We start from the raw sequence: 25,874 nt of genomic DNA, 5'->3' as shown, positions 1-25,874 counted from the left end.
GCACATTTAATTTCACTTGCATTTCTCTCTCTCTTTCTCTCTCTCTCTATGTATTTTATTCTCCCTCAGAAGCTTTCGACTGAAGGTTCATGTGCAAAGTCGATGAAAATTCACCACAAGGACACGAGAAACATGGAACGCGTCCAGACAAATTTCCGCGTCTCCAAGAACTGACAAGAGGTCGCCTGTCTTAAACCTCTCAGTGACCCTAATTCAAGAAGCCACGGACCACCCGTCCGACTACAAAGACCACGGCCATCACTCACCACAGTCCGGCGTGCTTTGTTTTGTCCGCACGCATGGTTTCTTTATCACAGTGGCCGCATACCACACATGCTCTGGACAGACTTGCCCAGCTTCAGAGTCCCTCTATGAGGAGTGATTCTATACGACGTCTTTCACCACAAACAGGTGCCATATTTCATAAAGGCTTTTTGATTTGTCCCATGGTGGCCCACTGTGATAAGAGCTGGGGCTTGCACAGGACTGTGTTGGTCTCCATTGTGGCTGACCAGTGTAGCCTCAAGTTTTTAGATAGGTGTGTTGACCGGTAGGCCGTTTCTGGAGGCACCAGTATAAAGTGGTCGAGAGGAGGATGATGTGAAGGTGAAACACCCAGCACTGCATACAGGTGTGTGTGAAGATAAGGGCTGAAATGACTCTCTCAACGAGTGCAGGGAACTCAGACTGACAGCAAAGAGGAACAGGAGAGAAACGGGACACAGTGAAAAAGGTACCTGTGTGTGTGTGTGTGTGTGTGTGTGTGTGTGTGTGTGTGTGTGTGTGTGTGTGATCAAACACACAGGTTTCTGTCATCCACAGGGGGAAGGGAAGAGCTTTGATATGCTCTCTTTCTCACGCTGGTGCACACACACACACACACACACACACACACACACACACAAACACACACACACAGCGAGACACTCAAATACACAGACACAGACAAACATACACACACACACACACACACAAAGACACACAGATGTGCACACACACACACAAACACACACACACACACAGAAAGACAAACAACACAGATCCTTTCAACCCCCACCCTCTACACATACACACACACACGCAAACCATTCAAACAACAAATACATGAACGCACAACAAACATCCCAAAACAAAGACTAATCTGAAGAGGACTAGGTGCTAGTGACATGGCGTTAGTCAGCGATGGGGAAACACAAAGCACAGAGAGTAAATAAATATACATAGCCTGTGACATTCACACCGCAGGGGTCATCTGATCTCACATTCCTCCACTGACCCACTGGGGTGAGGGGGAGCAAGTGACAGACCAATCAGCATCAAAACGAGGAGAGTGGAGTTTGACATGTTGTTGAAGGCCCTTGTTCAGCGGCCACTCTAACTTCATGTTTGGTCAAGCGTCTACCTGGATGATTTTTTTTATGTCCTTCAAAAACAACCTTAGAGGTATGTTTCTCAGACACTGTCTCTAATCTCCAAATGAGCATGTTTAACTTCTTTCAAAAAGTTGTGACTCACAAAATTGTGACTCTCCTGTTCAGCTGATGAATAGCTTCCAATGGAGTGAGAAAAATGGCTAACAGTTTTAAAGGCGCACTTTGTGTCTTTGTAATTATACTGAAGTGATGGCTGGTCATTTCCTGCAGGTAGCCTTTGAACTACAGTAGCACCGCTCCTTTGTGTGAGTATGCAGTTAGAGCAGCCCTTTCAGTTGCATGTAAGGTACAATTTACGGAAATAGCCAGCACAAACACAAACACAATCCCCACTCAAATAAATGGACATGAAAAGCTTTTGGTGATTTAGTTGCTACTTGACATTATTTATTAGTGAATGGAGCTATATTGGGTCAGGCTTTAGCTGCTCAAGTCATTGGAACTCACATTTGCTGTTTGTGGAAGAAGACACAGAGGGAAAAACATTTTGCATTAGCAACTGAAAGAGAAGAAAAGAAAAATCCGCCCAACATATTTTCCCTTTTGTGTGCTTTTTATAGACTGCAATACGATCTAAGTGTATTGGACACGGTTTCCCTGAGAGTTCATTACAGCCAGCGGCAGGGCCATTATCCTGCACAGCGAGAAAACAAACTCTAGGACTTCACTAAACATTCAGACAAAAGAGGCGTGGAGGATGAAGATCACTACTGCAGGGCCACCGAGAAAAAGCCACACCATAAAGAATACGGTAGCATGTAGAGTTTGAAAACACCACCTACACAACTAGAAGGATAGGAGTTGTTATTCCACCAATTCAAGAGAAACACACCGATACATGGCCATGTGAATATTGACTGGTTTTAAAAAGGAAAGAAAGAAAAACTCTTCTTTCATATTTAAACAGCTGTTCCAGTCTGAGCTGTTTGTGTTTGATTAAAGCACAATGCGTGTATAGAGTAGCAGTAAAGGTTTAAAATGTGCAGTTATTTCAAATGAAGCATCCAGCCATTTAGAAGCAGAATTATTTTTCTTCAGTTTTCTTTTTTTTCCAAACAGATGTTCCTTTCTCTCTGCTGCTTGGAGATCACATTAAGTTTGTTTAATTAGTGTGAATAATGTAACTTCTGTGGAAAGTAAGATTGTGAAGAAATAAGGCATGACTACAAATAAAATATCTGGTAATAAGTAAACAGGTGCTTCTGAATTAGTAAAAAAAATCACATGAGCGGTTCTTTTTAATCATTTCTAACATTACTAAACAACAATTTTCAGAGTTTGTGAAAATAAAATCTATGAAAAGGAATTTTCTCACACAGAACTATACACAAATACAAAGACACACCAACTCACTCATACAAAATACACAGACACATACACTGGACACATTCCTACTGGGTAACTGTTAACATAGTCTGTCGGAATTCTAGCTATCCTTACTGTGTGTGTGTGTGTGTGTGTGTGTGTGTGCGCACAGTTTAAGTTGTAATCACTGTAATAAGTGAAACAGTTTGGCACATCTTGGCTTGCCATGGCCACAAGTACGTGTGGAAAATGGGCATGTGTGTGTGTGTGATGTTTACAGCACTAAAGTAAAGCTCCTCTGTTGAAAAACAACCCCAGAAGTTTACTCGCCTATAGCGCCCCCTGCTGTCATCTTGACTTCTCAACCCCAGACAGCAGCAGGTGATTTTTAGAGCTTCATACAGTACATATTACGTTTTAAACAACTCACTGGTGCTGTGTTATGCACACAGTAACTATACATTCACCATGCACTCTCTTCATGTGCAAGACAAGGCTATGAATCGGAAGAGGGTGAAGACAGATGCTATCACTGATAACATTTTAATATGTGCGGAGCGTGAAGGGTATCAGCTGAGTGTGTCTTTATTAAGTTTATTTCCATACCTATGTTTGTGTGTGTGTATATGTGTGTCTGTGTACATGTGTGTGCATGTGTGTGTGTATGTGCCAGTTATTCACTGGCCTCCAGCAGACAGTTGACAGGATCAGGCCAGTCGAAGCCCCATGTCACTTCCTGTTCGTCTCCGGCTGCGTTCACTCTAAGCCTGGTGATTCGGACGTTGGCGGGCAGTGTGCAGGTGGCAGAGGTGACTTTGTTTGTTTCCTGATTGCTGCCAGTGCAGGTAATCCTATTAAATCCAGTTAGAAATCTCAGCACCTGCAATATCACACCAACACCTACAACCCCCCCCCCCCCACACACACACACACACACAACCTCACTGTCCCCTCACAGTTAGGTATCACCTCAATGTCATCACGCATGGACTATGGGCAGGCCCAAGTAGAGAGATGCATAGAAAATCCAGTCATCCTGAAGCATTTGGGTTACATACTCTCCTTGGTAAAAAAGAAAAGAAAATGACAATGGCAGAGCATGAGTTTTCTGACAAATGAAACTGCCTCTGATATCAGTGGCGGTCTTAGCTTGTATGATGCCCTGGGCAACCACTCCCCTCAGCCCTCGTGCCGCCCTCCGCAAGATGCCTGGGTGGCTGCCCATACTGCCCATATGAGAAACCAACCCTGTCTGATATTGTGTCCCTGCATTTAATCAAGAACAAATTCTACTTCACTTCAGTACGCTGGGTTGAACTTGGTACCAGAAACTTGACTTGGAGCTCTTTTTCATCTGTACTGTTCTGTTGCCATGGTGAGAGGCACTAGTAGTACAGATTCCACATGTGCTGGTAGAGCCATACTGTACATATTCATCCTTCATATCTGTGCATTTATCATGGAGTACAATGATAAAAGAGAGATCATTCTGACAAAAATGGAGAACATAGCCTAAGTTCATCTCAAATGGCAATAAAACCCTTTTTATTTTATACTGATGTACTGTACATTTCGTATAAAAGTAATACATTTAATACACTTCCTTAAAGTACAAGCCAACTCGACATATAAATCAAATACAAAATTATAAAACTTTGTAAATCTATGTGCGTGTAGATATTTTTTTTCTGTTAAAGATGGCGCAATGGTTTTGGTTCTTCATTGTCTCTAAAATAAGAATGTATGAGCCCATTTTGTTCCTCGTGTCCATCTTCATTCAGTCCCTTACAAACAGTCTGTGACCTCATCAAAATGAAATTGACCATATTCAGAATTACCTTTTGATTGTGACAACACACAGCTCTAAACCATTTGGTGACAGCTTAGTGACAGGTTAACATGGCTGTGGCTAACTGAAAAAAAACAACTTGTGTCTACAAGTATCAAGCAAAGGTGATGGGTGAAAGGAACTTGCATATGGCCTTCTGAACGAATGAAGAATGTTAAATCTATCAGTAATCAAAATCCTAACACAAAATTACAATAAATAAACGTAGGCTTCAACAGACAGACGCACACATATGTATACGACAAAACAAAACAAACAAAACAAATTCAGCAAACAGAAACTAATTAGACTGTGAAATTGAATTCATGTGAAAAGAGGTTGGTTCTTATGTGATAATCTGATATATGGGATAGGCAACTTGGGCATATAATCAATGTGTGTTGGTAAATTAGTTACCAAAGGCAACTGTGCACATATGAATTCATTAAACAACTCCTACAGAAATAACGATGAATACTGAATAAATCCTCTTAATCTTTGTTAACTCAAAGTAAATACAACAATATAATAATTGGTATAACAGCAGCATAATATCTTATTGTGGTTGTGGTTTGTATAGTGCACTGGCATATACTTTGTATGATATGCAAATAAAGCAACAGATATCCATGATTCTTACAACTGTTGGACCGGTGAGGTTGTGGTGGAGGAAACGGATGAAACATACAAAAGTGTTTCTTTGTCGTCGTTCATTTTTTTTTTGTCTTCTTTTCTCTTCTGTACATCTGTATAGGCATAGAAAAGCAGTGGTGGTAAAAAGGGTGCTACGCTGCCGTCTCACGAATGGCCACCTCGAGCCTCTTTGGGAGCAGCTCTCTCCTCTCGTCCATGGTTATCACCGGCTTTCGACAATGCTGTCCGTCAACGTACATCTTGGCATAGACCGGGTTGGCGTAATTTAGTGCCTACGAACAGCAATAAAAAAAAAAGATAATGACTTAAGGGCCAACGGGTGAGATATGAAAATATAAAATTGTGAACGCAACGTGTGACCTTTCTGAGGTCTTGTGAAATCAACAGGCATAACGAGAGCGAATTGTGACAAGGACAGAGACGCGTTGCCAGGTGACTGAGGTAGACGGTGACTAGTAGGGCAGAACAGGAGCAGATGCTACCTGCTTCCCCCGCAAAGGTAGAAGTCACAGCGTACAAACACTTAATTAAGACAACACGAGTCTTAACCACCAACACTACCTACGTAGCACAAATACATCCCCAACCACACACACATGCACGCGCGCACGCGCGCACACACACACACACACACACACACACACACACACACACACACACACACACACACACACACACACACACACACACACTCACAAACACACACACACACACACACACACACACACACACACACACACACACACACACACACACACACACACATAAACACAACATAAGCAAACATGCACATGAAAATACTATTCAGACCCATACTGTATATCAAAACCTCTGATACAATCTGTAAACAATCCTCACTGAGACCAATTTACAAAGACATCAAATTACTCTGTTGTTTGAACAACAGAAGAACACACCATTACTGGCATATAAATAAGCCTCTCGGGACATCCAGGTTATTTCATGCAATAAGGAACAGAGATTTCAGTAGACACACACATAGGGATTGGATTGGGATGGGATTGCTATTTGGAGGATTGCTGTGTCTGTCATAGCAATATGTATTTGCTATTTCCCCCTTAGTAATTAAATGGCTCTCTGTTAGCGTTCTACACTGGGGCGTGTATGGTGATAAATGACTGAAGCATGCAGAGAACAGAAGCTACAATGGTACTGAGTAACATGCCAGTATGTGATGTAAACACCGGAAAGATGATGCTGGAGGGAAGCTTAAGGCTACAGATACACACACACACACACACACACACACACACACACACATTAAGACACAAACATACACACACACATTAAGACACAAACATACACACACACACACACACACACACACACACACACACACACACATTAAAACACAAACATACACACACACACACACACACAGATGCAAACACACACAGACACAAAGTCACAAACACAGTGTGAGTCTCAGAGGAGTAGGTGAGAATCAGATCAAAGGTGTTTCACCTGTCCTGGAATCATCTCCTTTGGGACAGGGACCGGATGGACGGGGACACAGCGAGGAGGTTCACTGGAGCGCACACACCAGCCCTGACACACACACACACACACACACACACACACACACACAGATGCACACACACACCACACACACACACACACACACACAGATGCACACATGCACACACACACCTTGTTAGTTTGGCCCCAGGCAAGGCAAGGCAAAGCAAAGCTAAGCTCTAAGTGTGAAAGTTTAGGCATTAGTAGTCTGTTAACAGCAGGTGCAAGAGCTGTGTGTGGGCAGTGCAGTGGCACCACAAGAAACACATTCGTAAGGATGCTAACAGATGATGACGGAAGGTTTAGCATACGGTACGCAACTTAGCTTCATTTACAATGTACTGGAAATAAGTTAGTTACATTTACTGCATCCTGTGGGCACTAATTTGACTTCACAGGGTGATAGCCATACGTAGAGGCAGTAATACCAATATTTGCTCATTTACTGACACATGTCACAAATGCAGTGTTGCAGAAATCAGTTGAGTCATTTGTAGCATTTCATTTAACATCTAGAGAAACATGCCAGAGATTGACTGTAAATGATCGTTTATTGTCCATGATTTTCAGAAGTTTAATGGAACTTCCGCATCTGTGCGTTGACCCACCAGTGCTTGTTTGTAGCGTGGTGTTGCTATGATAACTTATTAAATGTTAATGTTGTATAGTTCATTAAATTAGCATTAGTTCATTCAGGTATTAACACACAATTAATTACACATTGTGTGTCATAAAAATCAGAGCCCTGAAAGTAAGTTACCGGTATTTAGATTTACTGTATACTGTAAATGAGTTACATTTAATTCATTAGTTCATTTGTCAGTGTGAGGCAAAAGGAAAATAAAATTCCCCTGTGCTAGTGTGTCAGACTGTGGTAAATAATGACCTTCAGCTAGGGTGCTGGGAGCTACAAAAACAAACCGCTGATGAAAGCTGAATAGGCCCATGGGAGAGTATGAGCAAACAAAATGACAAACTCTATCGAACAGACAGCAGAGATAAATAGCGCAACCTTTTAACAGACTTAATGGATAAAGTGCCTGTCTGTCTGTCCATCTATCTATCGATTGGAACTACACCCCTGATCAAAGGTGAATGTGGACCTGATCTGGGCCAAGGTTTTCGACACCATCGTAAGCCGAATGTCTTACAATTTGTGGAGCATTTCTCGAAACCATCATAGCTTACTGTAAGAGTATTGTCAAAACACTCACAGATGTGCATGTGCTCCAGAGAAGATGGCTAAGAGTGTCTTAAAAGAAAGATCCAGAGTTAACACAACCTGGGGTCTATTTCTGGACGATAACAAGTTCAAACTTTCATTTGGGAGCACAATGATGTTAATTGGGAGGAGGTTTGAACTAGACTGTTGTTTGCATTAGCAACAAAATGTTGCTAATCGATATCATCCATAAATATACCCCAGGTTGTTTTAATTCGGGATTTTTCTGCTGGGCTATATTCCATCCCTAACTACACCAATGGCTACAGCCTGGCTCCCTCAGCCCTGTACGGGCCTGTGTGTTTTTGTTCCGGCTGGGGTCAGCAGCAGGGTCAAACCTTGTGTGGGTCCAGAGTGAAGTTGGGGTGCAGCAGGTTCCCCGCGTCGGCATGATTGTCGTGGCCCACCTCGTACATGTTGTAGGACGGGTTGCCGATCTCCACATTCAGACCCCCGTTGGCCATGGGCTGCCTCTGCACGCGTTTACCCCTGTGTGTGTGTGGGGGGTCAAGAGGTCACTGAGGTAGACGGCAGCCAGGTTATGGAGAGCTTTGGTACAGTAAGAAAACTTTGAACTTGATACTATACTAGACTGATACAAATGTAACATGGAAAGAATAGGGTGAGCAAAGCCCTGGAACATGAATATCCATCAGACTCTAGTCTGTTTCTAATCTTCAGGAAAACAATCTAGAACACAATGTCTACAAACACAGATGTGCATCAGCAAGACACCTGAGTCACCCATTATCACCTTCATGAGTGTTGTGAAAAAAACTCGGTGTTTTTGCCATACCTCTGCCTTCTCTTGCAAATGAGCACCCCCACCACCACCGTCATGACGATAATCACCAGGAGAACCAAGGGCACGATGATGGCTATGCTTCCTGTGGGGTGTTACACACACACACACACACACACACACACACACACACACACACACACACACACACACACACACACACACACACACACATACACACACATACACACACACAAAGAAAGAGGACCTTTAAGAGTCATTGTTGACAGGCTCACATTCTGTCTGATTTCCAATTTCCCAGATTTCCTTAACATCAGCTTGTGCTGTTTCCCCCCTGCTCAGATAATAGTAATAAAGGAAAACAAAGCAGGAGTTAACGGCAAACTAAAGTACAGCCAAGCCAAGGTATAATTAACCTCCCCTCTCAGACTCCCGTGGACTTTTCTACTTTTCATCTTTTCTTTTTCAATTGCTTTACTTTTTTTTTTCTCACTGCGTTGAATGTACTTTGAGAGGGGAGCTCATGAGTCAGAGAGCATGACATTTCTCCATCAGCGCTGGAGCTCGGAGTCCTCGGGCGCGTGTGGGGGGAAGAAAGAGGGGACATTAGAAACAACCATCAGCGGCTCGCCATTTGCCTTTTTGATGATGCCATGAAGTCTCCTCAGTAAGGCTAGAAAGGCCATTCTTCAGTATGATAGAACGAAGAAAAAGGGAGAGAGAAAGAGCGAGAGAGAGAGAGAGAGAGAGAGAGAGAGAGAGAGAGAGAGAAAGACAGAAGAAAAAGGTCTCCCACACAGTGAAGTGCCCAAATCCACAGCAAAATGTCAGTAGTGCTGGCATGGGACTAAATCACATAAGTGCAAATGTCTGCTAGGCGATCGAGAGAAGGTCTCCAACCTGCCTGCAAGCGACAGCCTTCGGCCGAGAGAGGAGGACATTTTAGCTCAGACGGTGATGAGAAGTCAAGTCAGGGACAACACTCTGAGTCTTCACAGCATCAGTGCCTCTAGGAGCCAAGTATTGGGCCGTGTGTGTGTGTGTGTGAGAGAGAGTGTCTGTGTGTGTTTGTGTGTCAGAATGAGTGTGTGTGTGTATGTGTGTGTGTGTGTGTATGCTCTGCTCTGTGTCCTTTCCATACTTACTCCCACTAATGTTGTCCGAGCGGCTGCTCTTGGGGGCGGGTTTCTCACACTGTGTTCCTGACCAGTTGGCTGAACACCTGTTAACCAATCAGACACAGGAGTATAAAGATACAGTTTTACCTGTGTGACCCACCGGGACAGCAACCCAACACAGCAACAACATGAGCGTCAGCCTCAGTTTCAGCCCTCCGATCAACTCGGCTGTAGCATCCAAAAAAGATCATGCAATACAGCAACCTCATGAACAATCACATGCCTGTCCCATATTTACTAAAGCTTTCAAAAAGAATGTACTGAAACATGGTACTGAAAAAGTACTGGAACTGATACTGGAACATGCACGTGAAACATCCGACTAAACATTCTGATAGCACATTCAACAGAAGTACAAGCCTCATTCATAACGTCAGCATCTAGTTTGGCCTTGGAGGAAACCCACACAACTCGGACACTGATGACCCTTTATTAACTCATTTAGTCAGGGTGGGCACAGTGCAGCCACATCACAATGCATGTCTGGTGGGTTTGTTGTGCGCATTGAATGCTAATGTGTGTGGAAAATGAGATGTGATTATGTGAGAATGGTTAGTTTCTTCACACAGTGACCCAAGGATGGACAGCATGGTCCATTCCTTCCGGAGTGAATGTGAGGCCAGTGTCCTGCTCTCTGATCTCAAATGCACCTTGCAAGGCTGTGGCAGAGCTGGCTGGTGGCCACAAAACATCCTGGACATGGGGAGAGGGATGGAGGGAGCAGTGGGGGAGTTGTGTGAACAGGGATTCGTTGTGGTCAAACAAAACGGCCTTTAGCCAACTCTGCCTTGAGCAGGCCGGCATGTTGCTGCAGATGGTCCACACCTAAACGCATCCAGCCCACCCTCACTACCACTGAATGACATGCTTCTGACTGACTGTGCTTAAGATGACTAATCAGACAGGAGTCTGGAGTGATGGGCTAAATGCTAACTGCTAAATGCTAAAGGGGTAAATGCAGAACAGGCCCTTGCAGGAAGTTTCAAGAACAGCAGTACCAAAGGAGAGGATGTGAATAGTGTGATACTGTAGTGTGCCATACTCCCGTGGCTAAGAAATATCAGGTATGAGCTAACCATGCTGGTTAGCAGCTAACTGACACTGCAAGCAATGTGTGTGCAAGGGACAAGGAATTTGCATGGTGGTTATTTGCAGACAGACACACGCACACACACACACACACACACACACACACACACACACACACACACACACACACACACACACACACACACACACACACCTAGCTATACAAAAACACAATTAGCCAGACAGACACATTTAGTCAACAAACACACATGCACACGCACAGATATGTACACACAAGGAAATGCAAATGTAAACACTACACAAATCACAAACACAAATTAACAAGAGAGGAACTGGTGTGTGTCGGCAGGTGACCTAAGATACAAGTTGTGTGTTGGCCGGGCAGGTGACCCGAGATTCAGGTATATATGTCAGGCAGGTAACCTGTGTGAGTGGATGAGTGATAGGACATAGCATGAGTGGGAGGGGCTGAAAGGTGGGGGAGGCGGGGCAAGTGAACAAGACCCATGCTGATTGGATGTTTCCAGTTGGATATGGAAAGCAGGCAGAGAGCCTTTTTTACGGTACAGGGGATTCACTGGACTTTACAAGAGAATGAGGGAGGAGAAAAGATCTGGGAAATGAGATAGAAAGAGAAAGAGAGTAAGAGAAGGGAGAGAAAAAGTGTCCAACAGGAGGAGACACAGGGAGAGAGAGAGAGAGAGAGAGAGAGAGAGAGAGAGAGAGAGAGAGAGAGAGAGAGAGAAATAGGAAACGGGCAAGACAGTGACCTACTTGCAGCTGGGTTTGTTAAAGGCAGTTAACGTGCAAATCCCCTCATTCTGACAGTAGTAATCGCACGGGTTGGCCCGCTCGTCACAGCGCTGGTTTTTGAACGCACCCGTGCAGCTGCAGCAGAGATGGCAGTGAGACGCCACAGACATGAGCACAATACAAAAGACAACAGCAACAGAGGAACAAGAAAGAAAGAAACAGGAAATGAAAGAGAAATGACAGCACAACATACTCTAGCAGTTTGCTTTCAGTCAAGATGTAGTCTAGCTCACACACACACACACGCATGCATGCACACACGCACACGCACACACACACACACACACACACACACACACACACACACACACACAATGTGATAGCTACACACCCACTCGTCCAACCACCCTGCTGCTCGCACAAACACAAGCATGAACACACACACACACACACACACACAATCACAGGCACACCTATCCTTAAAATCAGCAGTGTCTGGCTGCGGTATTGTTTTGTCTTGTTCTATGAAAGGACTCTCGGGGTCACTGAAGTCCACCAGGAGACGCTGAGTGGTGCCAGCTAAGCAGACGGCGAAGAGGTGAAACGGACCCTGAGCGGACAGAGACAGAACCCAAGCCAGCGGCTCCACACTGAGCTCTGTCGGCTTGGCTCCGCGCTCCCCTCAGAGAACACACGCTATTAGCAAGGGGAAAGATCTCATTGGGCTTGTCCAAACAGGCACTCGAAAAAAGTAACCAAAGAACAAAACAAAAAAGAAAGATCTGATAAAAAGAGAAGAAAACGGTGGAGGTTTTTTTTCTCTCCACGAATTCTTTCTATTGTATTCAGGTCTGTGGGAGATCGAGGCATCGTAAACTCTCAACTCAACATGTTTTTGTTGTTTGTTTGTTTGCTTGTTTGCTGAGAGCTTGATGAGGGACGCCAGCTTTTGATGGGGGAGGTAAAGCGATGAGAATGTGACATGATTGAGATTGAGACATGAGAGAGACAATGGACGCATGGCAGGATTCCTCCGTCGAGATGGACGCAATGCCTGGCTGAGATGTGGAGTGGAGACACCACACTGAGACGAAGGCGAGACACTGCGGAGATTGAGTTGAGACACCCTCCTCTACTTATCTCACTGCAGTATGGCGACACTACAGGCCAAACAATTAAGCTCTCCCACAACCTTGCCGACAACAGAGCAATCTGCATACAAATGGATTTTTCCGTTGTGAACGCGCAGTAATTTATTGTCGTGCCCACGCGGCTGACCAAGGTCAGACAAACACACGAGGAACAAGAATAGAAAAGGTAAAAGAGCCAATTATCTAGATGAATGTAGATGTCTAAAAAGCATTTAGAGGAAGACAAAAAGACTCATCCTTTGTGGTGCGTGTGTGAGAGAAGGCAGCTGGCTGGCTAGCGGCCCTAACAGCAGGGAAGGTTCCTGGCTCTTACGTTAACACTGGGGAGGATCTCGACGAGTCGGCCACATCTGATTAGGGAGGTGGAGTTGGAAAAAAGTTGAGTTGTCTTAGCAAAGAACTGGATGGATGAGTGAATGAATAATAAATGAATGAAAAAAAAAACAGATAAATGAATGAATGAATGAACGAATGAATTAATTAATGAATGAATGAATGGACAGTGAATAAATGAATGAATGAATGAATTAATTAATTAATGAATGATCAAACAAACTACAAATTATTAAATTAATTAAATTAATTACAAAATGATATTGACTGAATATATGAATATATGAATGAATGAATGCATGAATGAATGACCATTTAGTGGCATGGGAGTTGTGAGCATCTTTCCTGTGCAACTCTGTAGGGAGAGTTAAACGTGCCTCTGAGAATCCCAGAGAATCACACTGGGGCACAGCCTCAAACACCTGCACAGACTGAGCAACTTCAAACCTCAACACACACCTGCTGCAGACGATCTGTTAGACTATGGAGAGGGGAGAGCTGAAGCTGATTAAGAGCTTGTACCAGCCCCGTTATGGTAGTTTGTGTGTGTGTGTGTGTAAATCTATCTGTGTGTCTGCATGTGTGTGTGTGTGTGTGTGTGTGTGTAAATCTGTGTGTCTGTGTGTGTGTGTATGTGTGCCTCCATGTGTGTATGAGTGTTAAATGCCCTAAATGTCTGTGAGCTATGTGTGCTCTCCTGCAGCAGTCCTCAGAGACCGGGTGCGTTCGAGAGCGCATCTCTGGGGAAGGCACAGGGTGCTGGCTGTGCAGGGCGCCGGAGTCTTGGTCATGCTCTTTCAAGTGCCTGCCCACAGCCCAGCTGCAGGTGTGGAATACTAATGCCCTGCCCCAGCCCTTTATCCTGCAGCTCCAGGTGGCTCTGAAGTCTCTGATGAGGAATCTCCCCCTCCCCCTGTCCATCATCACAAATGTGGCCTCTCCTCCCCTCTCCCTTCCACTCCTTTCCTCTCCTCTCCTCCCCTCCCCTCTCGTCTCCTCCTCCCATTTCCTCTCTTCCCCCATCTCCCCCCATCCCCTCTCCTTTCTTTTCTCACTCACTTTTCTTTTTCATCATCTATCTCTTCTTTTTGTCTGACCCTATATATTTCTTTTTTTGTTCACAGACAATTTAAATCCACCTCTCTTCTTCTGTCTTTCTTCTCTTTCTCTCTGTTGCTTTTTTCTTTCCCATTTATGACCCCTCCTCCCCCTCAATCTTTATATGGTATATATACAGATATAGTATCTCTCCCATCTTATCCTTTGTTCCTGCTTCTTCTCCCTGTGGGATACTGAGAGCTGTGTTTGGTGGTCTGAGGCTCCCTGCTGTGCAAGTTTCTCCCCTCGAGCCTCTTGCCAATCAAGCTGTCTCTGCTCCCATGTCAGAGACATCCTCACCCTCTCGAAAACGAATAGAGATGGAGGCCAAAAGGAGAGGATGTATTTCTGCCTTTTCTTTAGCAACAAATGGGAAAAGATCCACACATGGTCTTACATTTGCACAGAGCGATTAGTAAAGCACTTCAAATAAAGACATACAGAATGAAGATGAAAGTGAGAGAGAGAGAGAGAGAGAGAGGGGAGAGAGAAAGAGCTGTCTCCATGACGATGTTACTTACTGGCAGAACGGCAGGCTGGTCTCAGGGTCGAGGTGGCAGGTGCCCCCATTGTAGCAGTAGCCGTCACACAATTGACAGCTGGACGCTATCCTGCCATTGGTGCAGCTGGGAAGGAAAGCAGAGTCAGTCCCTCCAGGACCTTATTAGGGTTTGGTGTGGTTGTTTTCAACAAAAGTGACCGTGGGAGCTCTAAAAATTTCAATTTCCTGAAGGAATTCCTAATCACTGAGATCCTACTAGGATTTTGAGAGCTTTGTGAGATTCGTTTTGATTGCTGTGTTTGAGAGCTTTAAGAGATTTGTTTTGATTGCTGTGACCAAGAGTATCCGCATTTGCTGCAGAAAATGTGAAAGTGAATTGGGAGTGAATTGAAATCTGTTTGCTAAAAAAAAAAGTGTGTGTGCGTGTGTGTGTGGGGGGGGGGGGGGGGGGGGCAAGATGACAAAGTCCTGGAGGAACATCAAAGTGGAGGCAGCTGGATGAGGCAGGAGGAGACCCTGGCCTGGACGCCAGCCAGACCTGAGCCAGAAACGAGCCAGACCTGAGCCAGACTCCAGACCGGGGCATTGGTCAGAGCTAAGGGGGTTGTGCTACTGAAACCTGCTCAGTACAACAAAGGGAAGACGGTGCTTTAATGTACTTGTGATTCATGTTCCAACGCGCGTGTGTATGTGTGTGTGTGTGTGGGGACTGGCTGACTTATGTCCTGACATGAGTGCTGGTGTACGGACTAGGAGACCAGATGACGGCATGCATGTGTGTGCGTGTGGACTGATGACTGATGACATGATTCAGTGGCAGTCTTTATTTCTTAATGCATGCAGCTCTGCTCATGGTTGTATGAGCAGTCTTTTACATCCAGTCTAAGCAGGCAGGTGTTTATAAAGTATAGATGCTAAAAAAAGGACACGTGCAAAGGAATGCTCATGATGCACCATACATGTCAGCACACCGTCTTAATACTCATGCAAAGACACACACACACACACACACACAATAAACTTCCAAAGACTCATCAAAGTCAAGCTGAGTCAAGTCAAACTGAGGCCTCCATCTACACAAACACAAACACACACACTCACACACACACTCACTTGCAGGAAACATCTCCTGAGTCATGGTCGACAATACAGGGCGCCCCGTGGCAGTACAGACACCTGTCCACTTCACACCTGAGCCCCTCGTACTGCGTGGGACACACACACTCCACATGGCCCGTGCCGGACAGTGTACAGGCCTTGGCGTTTACGCAGTAGTGATGGCAGATATCTGTCCAGAGAAAGCACAGGTCAGAGTTTGACCGGTCAGTGAGTCTGAGACAGAATGCATGCTTTTTCTTTTCAGTCTTTTCAGAGAACCTTGTTATTTACTGATATATGGCCAGGTTTATTGCCAGAATGTAGTATTGCACATAAAGTGTAAAACTATATTTTCATTTCATTATTGTCATTTAAGTATAAAATGAACTTGACTAAAAGAGTCAAAGACAAGCAAGGTAAAGAAATCATTAGCAAAACAGAATTGGTATGCAATGCAGCACAAAACATATTTTACCATACAACACCATACAATGGACACATATATTACTAAAACAAACTACAGCTCCCCAGAAGTCCTAAACGACACAACAGAAATGATTTAATGTTTCCTCACCTACAACCCATTGGTAAATAATATATAATATTTAGGGCTGTCAATCGATTAAAGAAATTAATCTAATTAATTACATACTCTGTGATTAATTAATCTAAATTAATCGCATATATCATTTTTGCTGTGAAAGTATTTTAAATATTTAAATTCAAATTAATCATTGAATAATCAACATTAGTGACATTAAAGTTAAAAAACTCATTATTTTCACTGTTCAAATAATTGCCATAATAATCTATGATATGACCTAATATGCTGAGGAAATAAATTCAAATGTGCTTCGGGAACTTTTTTTCACTTCCCTCAATGTCAACACTTATTTCTTTGCATTGATGTGGGCCTATAGAGTTGATGAACTCCGGTGATATGCAAATTCCTTGCTGCAGACATTTTCAGGAATTTTTTTTAAAAGTAAATGTTCCAATCAATGATCCAGGCAGCACGTTTTCTTCTCTCCTTCATTTTACAGTCTAATTTTTACTGACTAGAACCGCTCGGGGTCAAAGGTCATACGGAATCGATTAATCTGCACTAATTTTTTTAATCAGTTATTTTTTCTCAAATTAATTAATCGAAATTAATCAGTTATTTTGACAGCCCTAATAATATTATAGATATGGAATATAATGACACTTCCATCCTTAGATCAGTGGTAGTCTTCAGAGTGTGCAACATGACAAGCATGGGAAATGTGGACATGTGGACGTGTGGACGTGATGGTATGCCAAGGCAAGGTCATTTCTAACACACTGACGCTGGCTGACACACGTCTGTAAGGTCATATCTCACGCCTGCAGCGTGGCTACGCTAGCGTGTCAGACAGCTGCTGTCCGAGCCGAGAGCTCAGGCCCAGCACAGTGCTGTTTCATTCTCCTAATGACAGAAACGTATAGAAACCGGGTGAGCCCTATAGAGCACTTGAAACACGTTTATGTCCAGTGTTACGTCCGTCTTACAGCCGTAAGCTGATTACGTTGCCCTGCCTGCTTTCTCCTGCTTTCTGTCTGCATGGCTGTTGTAAGAGTCACTAATTACTGGTGTGATTGCGGCTGCCTGTGGGCTCCTCCTGGCTGCCCTGTGCCTGTTGTTGAAGGTGGACAGCGGGGGGAATGGAAACAGGGTGACGTTAAGTAGAGGAAATTGGGAGCGGGCAGACACGTAGTGCAGTGGTGGTGTCAGCGTCTGGCACCGTATGAGGGTCCAGGTTCGAATCTGGCCTGGGGTCATTTCACCGGACCTACTCCCCAGCTCTCTCTCTCACTCATTTCCTGTCCACTCTTCACTTAAACAGGCAATTAAAGGCTTAAAAGTCCAAAATAATAACACAAATAGAGTAAATTGCAGACAGTCGGTCAGTCTGACCCTCAGGTCAATTGGTCGGTCAAAGCGGGACTCACGGTAACGGCAGCGGTCCCCGGTGTACTCGGCAAGGCAGCGGCACGTGGGCTGGTTGCCGAGGCTCACGTCGCAGGTGCCGCCGTTCAGGCAGTGGCCGTCACACACTGGCCTCTCGCACTGCGGGCCCGTGAAGCCGGTCGCACAGCGACACGTCGGCCTCCCTGCAGAGGAGGAGAGAGGGAGAGAGAGAGAGAGGGGGGGGGGAGAGGGAGAGGGGGAGAGAGAGAGAGGGGGGGGGAGGGAGAGGGGGAGAGGAGAGAGGGAGAGATAGAGAGAGGGGGGGGAGAGGGAGAGGGGGAGAGAGAGAGAGAGAGAGAGAGAGAGAGAGAGAGGGGGAGAGGGAGGAGGGGACAAGGAGTGGTGAGAGGAAGAGGAGAATAGAGGAGAGAAAATGAGAGTGGGAGAGGAGAACAGGGTAGAGGAGAGAAGAAGTGAGAGGAGAATATAGGAGATGTATAGAGGGGAGGAGAGGAGGAGAGAGAAGAAATGCAAAAAGGAGAGGGGGACAGAAGAGAGGAAAGGAGAAGAGGGGAAGGGAGAGGAGAGGAGAAGGAGGAGTAGGAAGAGAAGGGGAGAGGGAGAGAGGGGGAGAGAAGAGAGGGGAGGTTAGAGGAGAAGAGAAGAGGGGGGAGAGAGGAGAGGAGGAGGGGAGAGAAGAGAAGATGAAAAAAGGAGAGGGGTAGAGAGGAGAGGAGAGTAAACGAGGGTAAGGAAAGGACAGGAGAGGAGAGGTGAGGAGCCAAGGGGGAGACAGAGGAGGAGAAACAAGGGATTAGACTAAGAGTGCTTTCTGGCCCAGTAGGAAGGAAGGCCATTAAAATCGCTTGACTTGACCACCTTCTGCTTAAAGAGACGTTGATCTTGTTTGACAAAGTGAATGCCTTGTTAAAATCTTTGTTGCTTTCAGACCAAGAGCGGCTACCTCTGATCTACCTCCAGCCGCGAGAGCAGCATGGGGTAGTCCTTTGGAAAGGTTTGCTACGTCCATCAACTGGGGCACAATGAAAATAAATGGAGAATGAAATTCCATTAGCATCAGAATTCATCTTGCACTGCCTCGCTTGGCATCGTCAACTCTGTGGCATTAAACCAAATCGAAAATTGAAATATTGTACACATGCACCAAACACACACACACACACACACACACACACACACACACACACACACACACACACACACACACACACACACACACACACACACACACAGATTCACTCAGTCACTCACTTGCAGGAAACGTCTCCTGAGTCATGGAAACACACACACACACACACACGCGCACACATACGTGCACACGCACACGCACACACAAAAAAATCAATCTATCAGCAGTCTGGAAGCTGATTCCTCGCCTTGATTCTGGGTTCAGAGAAGCCAGGGCCTGCTTGAATATCATCCCAGAGTGTGTAATCATTTTCATCAGAGCTCTCCATTAACATGCCCCTGTGGAAACTTTATAGGCTCCCATCCAGACTGCAGCATCCACACCTCAGTATCAAACGCCCATTAAGCACTCAGTCTTAAACGCAACCCAGTATTCTCCCTGTGCATAATCAGACAGGATGCACATGGGATGTGCGTGTGTGTGTGTGTGTGTGTTTGTGTGTGGGTGTGTGTGTGTGTGTGTGTGTTTGTGTGAGCGTATGAGTGTGAGTATGTGTGTGCATGCTGATACAGAAGATGTGAATGTGTGTATCTGTGTATGTGTGTGTGTGTGTATGTGTGAATGTGCGTGTGTGTGTGTGTGTGTGTGCCGGCATAGCATTTGGAGGAAGACATCATCTCTGCCAGTCAGGGCTGAGATGCCGGTCGGTCACTTGGCTGTGTGCCAGCCACTGCCCCGCCACCATGATAGCTTTTATCACCAGGTCTGTCTGCAACCCTCCGTCTGACAAATTCTCCCTCCGCCTCCCAGCTAGTGTGAATGCCTGCCTGCCCACAAACAGGAGCTGGAAATGGATGGTCATACCCAATTGAAAAAGAGCCGGTCCCTTATGGGAGAAGTCCACACACACACACACACACACACAGACACACACAACATACACACAGAAGCACACATACATTCTTTCTCTCTCTCTCTCTCAAACACTCTCACACTCTCTCCCCCCCCCTCCCTCTCAGCCATCTTTCCACAATGGTCTGCTGGCTGCTCAGAGCCTGTGCTCTTTGAATCGTTCATTCCCGTGGTTGTGTGCTTCCCTCAGAGGAGTTGGATATGGGCTGCTCTGTCTGGAGGTCGGCCCTATTACACTAATACACCATTCTGAGCTCGCCACTCCAGAGGATACATGGAGGTATCCGAGAAAGCACTCCAATAGGCTGGCTGTGGGAGATGATGGCTCTCTCATCTCTGACACTGTGTTGCCAGCAACATATAACATCAACAAATACCAAAATATCAGGAATAAACAAACAGACAAAGAAACACACAAACAAAACTATTAAACCGAATGATTGTGTCTGTATTCTGCACGTTGTGCGGCTGATTTTCAGTGGCTCATGATATCATTTCCTCCATGTGGAACGCCCGCTAAGCGAAGCAGCGTCCTTACATCTGTCACTGCCGTCGTTCTGGACGATCGCAGACCAGCGCAACGTGAAGTCCACGTCCTGTCACACTGCTGGTGCTCCATCTGCTCGTTATGTTTTTTTTCGGTCATGCTTAGTGGCCAACTCAAATACGGTATCCGTGGTGGCCATCTCTTTCATTTCACTTCCAGCCTCCGCCAAACATCCCTCTGTTTCGAGACGTAAACGAACCAGAGAACTCCGTCCTCCCAAAAGGTTGCCTCTCCATTATTTAACTCTAAATGACTAAAGCAGTCGGACCCGAGCGCTTCGGCTTCAGGTTGCTGCTTCTATTGCGGAGAAATAAAGGAGGAAAAGGCAGGAGAATGACGCTGTTTGGCCCCCTTAAGATGTGTTCTGATGACTAATGAAAAATAAATATCAAAACAGTAAAAAGGATTCACTTGCATATTTATGGCTGTGCACATTTTTAGAGAGAATCGATGGGGCTCGCACTGAAAGAATAAAATAAAATCTACTCACAGGTGGCTAAGGATACAAAGTGTGTGTGTGAGAGAGAGAGAATGTTTATGTGTGAATGTGTGTGTCGTGTGAGAGAGTGTGTGTGTGTGTGTGAGAGCAAAGTGAGTGTGTGTGTGATGTGTGAGAGAGAGAGCGTGAGAGAGACAGAAAGTAAGAGAGAAAGATCGAAAGAGTGCATAAGTGTGAATATGTCTGCGAATGTGTGTGTTTGTGTGAAAGAGAGAGAGAAAGAAGGTGTGTGTGTGTGTTTATGTGTGCGAGAAAGAGAAAGAAAGAAAGAGAAAGAGAGAGAGAGAGAGAGGAGAGAACGGTGTGTGTGTATGTGTGTGTGTGTGTGGGTTTGGCGAGCAGAGCATTATGCATAATTCAACACTTTCTAAGGTAGTCTTTCTTTCTACACACACTCTCCTGGCCAAACCGAGCGCAGAGAGAGAGAGCGCACGGTGAGAATGTAGCTGCACTAGCACCAGCTGCCCTGTGTCTCTGCCTCCTGCACCCACCCGCTCATTCAGAGCCCAACTCTCCTGCCTCGCAGAACGTGTTAACTGCATCAGTCTGCACCCTGGCCCGAAAGAAACCCTGCTTAAAATACAGGCACACAAGAACACACACACACACACACACACACAGCTATACGCCGGATACACAGGCAGACCAGCCAGCGCGGATGACCTCCAAGGCCTGCTAGGCAGAAATGGACACCTGGTAGGCTCATCCAAAAACAACAACTGAAGTGAAGAGAAACACAGCATATATCACCTCACAGTGCTAGCGGCATAAAAACACAGCACACAGCTTTCAGCTACTTTCCATCATATAATTATGGCTACCTGCGATGACATTTTGTCCAAGCTGTGTGTTGGTGGACACTATACTTAAAACATTCTGCAAACACCTGTGCAGAAACTATTCAGAAAACACTGAATGATGACACATCAATACAAATGTTTGTATTGATTTAGAATATGGTTTAAGCAAGATACTTTAGCAACTAAGATGTAATCAGATGATAATCTCACCTTGCACAAACACACAATCCATCAGCTCTAATACCCCTTGATGATATCGGCATGTATCCACATTCACTATAAACAGCACCTAACACCCTATTCTCTCATGCCAGTCTCACTCTCACCCAGCAGTCAGACCCACAGATACCCTTACCATCGCCTCCGTAGCACTATTGAGAAGGCGTTGCTCTGCCAAGCACATGAAGAATTTGAGGGGCAGCCGTGGCCTACTGGTTAGGGCTTCGGACTTGTAACCGAAAGGTACCTAACCTTTCACTGCTCCCCGAGCGCCGCTGTAGCAGGCAGCTCACTGCGTCGGGATAAGTATGTGCTTCACCTCACTGTGTCTCTGTCTGACTTCCTGAGGCTAGCGGGCGCTGTGGCCCAAGTTCCCACCCCATCTCTCTCTTCCACTTGCTACCTGTCAGTCTCTTCACTTTCCTATAACAATAAAGGCAAAAAAGCCCCAAAAATATACTTGAAAAAGAATGACTGGGGCTAAGCAGGTGTGGGCTTTGGTTAATTCTGCATGGGAGACCTTCTGGGAAAACTGAGTTGCTACTGGAAGTGCTGTTGATGGGTGGCTAGTAGGTAGGAATCTTCCCTGTGGCCGAAAATCAATCCCAATACACCAGACCACAGGAGAGGACACACACCGCTGTAGGAGATGCCGTCCTTCGCAGGAGACGTTAAACCGAGGTCCTGACTCTTTGTGCTCACAAAAGATCAAAGTGTAGGGGGTTCCTAGCCCAAACTGGCTCATTCAATCTGCCCCCAGTGCAATGGGCTCTTTCACTCCACCTGATGCTGGTGTGAGGTGAGTGCTCTGGCACATGATGGCTGCCATGCATCACTAAGGTGGGTGCTACACATTGGTGGTGGTTAGTGCGGTTCCCCCTTCATTGTGAGGCCCTTGATAGTGCTATATGCAATGTGCTGTTGTTGTTGTCCAATGTGCCACAATGCAAAGCCCTTTCCATGTCTTGTGATCTGATCTTGTTGCTTTTCTGTTGCTGCCTGTATTGGATGGGAAAGGGTTGTGCTAGGATTTGCCATCGATGTTGTATGACCCTCCTGTCCCGACGGTCCTGTCTTGTTCTGGTAACGCTACTGTATGTCCCACCCCTTTCTGTGCCACTATGGAAGCCCATTCAAAGTAGTGTTGAATTTTTCTATGCACCACTACCAGATGTTTGTGGTATACTGACCATCTCTCCATTCTTTTGTTCTACTCCTTTTCTCTAAATTCTATCCCTCTCTCTCTCTCTCTCTCTCTTTCTCAGCCCTCCCTTTCTCTTTCTCCCTTCTTTCAATGTCATCTGTTTCTCTCTCTCTCTCTCCATCTCTCCTCTTTTCTTTGTACCCCTTCTCTTTCAAATCCATCCCCCTCTCTCCCTCTGAGACAATGTTCTCCCTCTCCCTTTCTATCCTCTCTCTCTCTCCCTCTCCCGCTTGTGAAAATTACATGAGATTGGATTCATTCTTGTGCTGACTCCCCGGTTGAGATCCCTGGCAGGCTCAGAGCTTGCACTTCAGTGTTTGTTCCCCAGCTGTCACTTCAGAGGATGGTGTCAGAAAAGCCTGCCCTTCTGCGCCAGAGTCACGCTCCATCCACTCTCTCAGCTCAACCGTTCCAGAGTGGCAGTGCCATGTTCTGTTCTCTTAGTTCTAGAGTTCTAGAGTTGCAGTGATGTGTTCCGTTCTGTCATTCAGCTCTACAGTTCTAAAAGCGCAGTGATGTGTTCTGTTCTCTCTCTCTCTCTCTCTCTCTCAGCTCTATGGTTCTAGTCGCAGTGCCATGTTCCATTCTCTCTCTCTCTCTCTCAGTTTAACAGTTCTAGAGTTGTAGTGATGTGCTCAATTCTGCCATTTAGCTCTACCGTTCTAAAGGTGCAGTGATGTGTTCTGTTCTCTCACTCAGTAAAAATTGACACATTCTATTCCTTTACTCAGCTGTACAATTCTGCTGTCCCAGTGCCATGTTCTGTTCTCTCTCAGTTCTGTGGTTCTACAGTTCCAGTGCCATGTTTTGTTCTTTCGCTTGGCTTTACGGTTCTATGGTCACAGTGCCATGTTGTGTTTCAGCCATGCACTTCCAGAGCTGCAGTGGCACGTTCTCTTCTCTTCTACAGCCAGAGACTTCAGAGCTGCAGTGATATGTTCTGTTCTGGTAGTTCAGCCCTACCATTCCAGAGAGGTGGCAGTAATACATTGTTTTTTGTTGTTCAGCTCTTTGGATACAGCAGTGCCCTGGGCTTTTGGGGAATCAGTTCTGGGCAGTGGGCAGGACAAGATTACCCTCCCAAGCCATGGCCACTGCTTCCTGCCAACAACTGGCCAACAACATGGTCATGGCACATGCCTTTGATAACATGGGGCCAATGGCACTCTTAACACTAACGGCATCTCCATATTCATGGAAAGGATGGTAAGATTTATTTTCCTTCTCAGTGCTTCTGTGTCAGAGTTTTCACATCATTTTATGCATTAACAAACAGTCCCCCACACTGGATTTGCGAGCAACAAGAAAAAAAAGTAGACCCTTCAAGAACCAACAGGACCACCTACAATGGATTGTTGCCAATCTTACACTTGCAATTTCATGGGTAGGAGCATATTAAATTAGATACTACATTACCTCAAACAATAATTTTCCCTTTCACGCCAGCCATTATTGTGCTTGGCTTTCCGGTGTAACAAATACACTGACAATACACACACTATTTCTGGGCCTGATTCTTAACAGGCCCGTGAACATAGTACTGCTGTTTAATCATACTTTAATGAGCTTCATTAAGTGCCAATCACCTCAGCACAGATGAGGGCAGGAAAAGAGTGTCCTAGGCAAGTCCTACAGTAGGCAGTAAAAGAAGTATGCTAATTAAATTATACTTTCGTCTCAGTATCCAATTACAGGTGTCTATGATCAGTGATCCTGAAGAACAATGGCTCTAATTGCCACTTTACATTCTGTTCAGAAATACGTTTACTTAGTGAGTGCGACAGACTCAGCTTTTCCCATCAAGCATTTGATGAAGTGGCAAATAATAACACATGTGGGTCTTTTTCAAAGATGGAAAAATGGTCTCTGTGATTGTTTTCTTTTGCGGCTTTGAACATGATGAGCACGGGACATAAACCAGTTGGTGAAGAATTGTGGAAAGGATGTGGAAAGAAATGTTTTTTTTTTTTGTGTCATCTTCTGTGTCATCATATTGTACTACAACATCTGCGTGTGTGTTGAAAATGAAAGTTTTCATTTAATTGTGTGTTTGTGTGTGCGTATGTGCGTGCGGGAATGCATGTGTGTGTGTGTGTGTGTGTGTGTGTGTGTGTGTGTGTGTGTGTGTGTGTGTGTGTGTGTGTTTGTGCGTGTGTATCAGGGACTGTTACTGAATGCTGTAACCCTCAGCTGCATCAAATTACTTCCAAGAGAAACATGTAGCAGCAAAAACACACATACACACACACGCACACACAGCCTTCCTTCAGTCCATGAGGAGTAGTGGAGTTTTAAAGCACACGCTGCTCTTTACAGTGGCTCACTTCAAACCACACACACACACACACACACACACACACACACACACACACACACACACACACACACACACACACACACACACACACACACACACACACACCAGCCTACCTAAGGGCGATCCAGAGCAGGTGCCACCGTTGTGACAGTGGTCTTTGCAGTGGTTCACTTCACACCTCTCCCCAGAGAAGTTGGGCCAGCAGTAGCAGCGAGACTCGCCCTTCTCATTGGTAACGCATCGGCCCCCATTCTCACACGCCGGCCGACACAGCTCCCCTGTAGAGGAGAACACACACACACACGCAAACACACACACACACACACACACACACACACACACACAGAGGTGTGTGAACATATGTTGTGTGCTGAGGGGCGAATCAGGTA

The 25,874-nt window shown here is 45.4% G+C and overlaps 1 protein-coding gene across 1 annotated transcript in view; it reads right to left on the bottom strand.

Annotated features, from left to right (window-relative positions):
* Positions 1 to 4,302: 4,302 nt before the first annotated feature.
* Positions 4,303 to 25,874, bottom strand: part of LOC143142500 (low-density lipoprotein receptor-related protein 1B-like) — a 252,224-nt gene continuing 230,652 nt past the window's right edge. Inside the window, exons 83-92 of the mRNA XM_076303422.1 lie at positions 25,599 to 25,763; positions 17,879 to 18,040; positions 15,923 to 16,097; positions 14,829 to 14,933; positions 11,747 to 11,860; positions 9,890 to 9,966; positions 8,778 to 8,868; positions 8,320 to 8,470; positions 6,706 to 6,789; positions 4,303 to 5,492 (exon numbers count right to left, since the gene is read on the bottom strand). Coding sequence (XP_076159537.1) covers positions 5,352 to 5,492; positions 6,706 to 6,789; positions 8,320 to 8,470; positions 8,778 to 8,868; positions 9,890 to 9,966; positions 11,747 to 11,860; positions 14,829 to 14,933; positions 15,923 to 16,097; positions 17,879 to 18,040; positions 25,599 to 25,763 — 1,265 coding nt within the window. The 3' untranslated portion in view covers positions 4,303 to 5,351. The remainder of the gene's footprint in view (positions 5,493 to 6,705; positions 6,790 to 8,319; positions 8,471 to 8,777; positions 8,869 to 9,889; positions 9,967 to 11,746; positions 11,861 to 14,828; positions 14,934 to 15,922; positions 16,098 to 17,878; positions 18,041 to 25,598; positions 25,764 to 25,874) is intronic.

Source organism: Alosa pseudoharengus, unplaced genomic scaffold, assembly GCF_046254945.1.
Source record: "Alosa pseudoharengus isolate Yale_2024_CS ecotype anadromous, Long Island Sound unplaced genomic scaffold, YU_APseudo_1.1 YU_APseudo_1.1_scf_24, whole genome shotgun sequence".
Classification (NCBI taxonomy): Eukaryota; Metazoa; Chordata; class Actinopteri; order Clupeiformes; family Clupeidae; genus Alosa; species Alosa pseudoharengus.
This window is presented reverse-complemented; position numbering and strand designations above follow the sequence as displayed.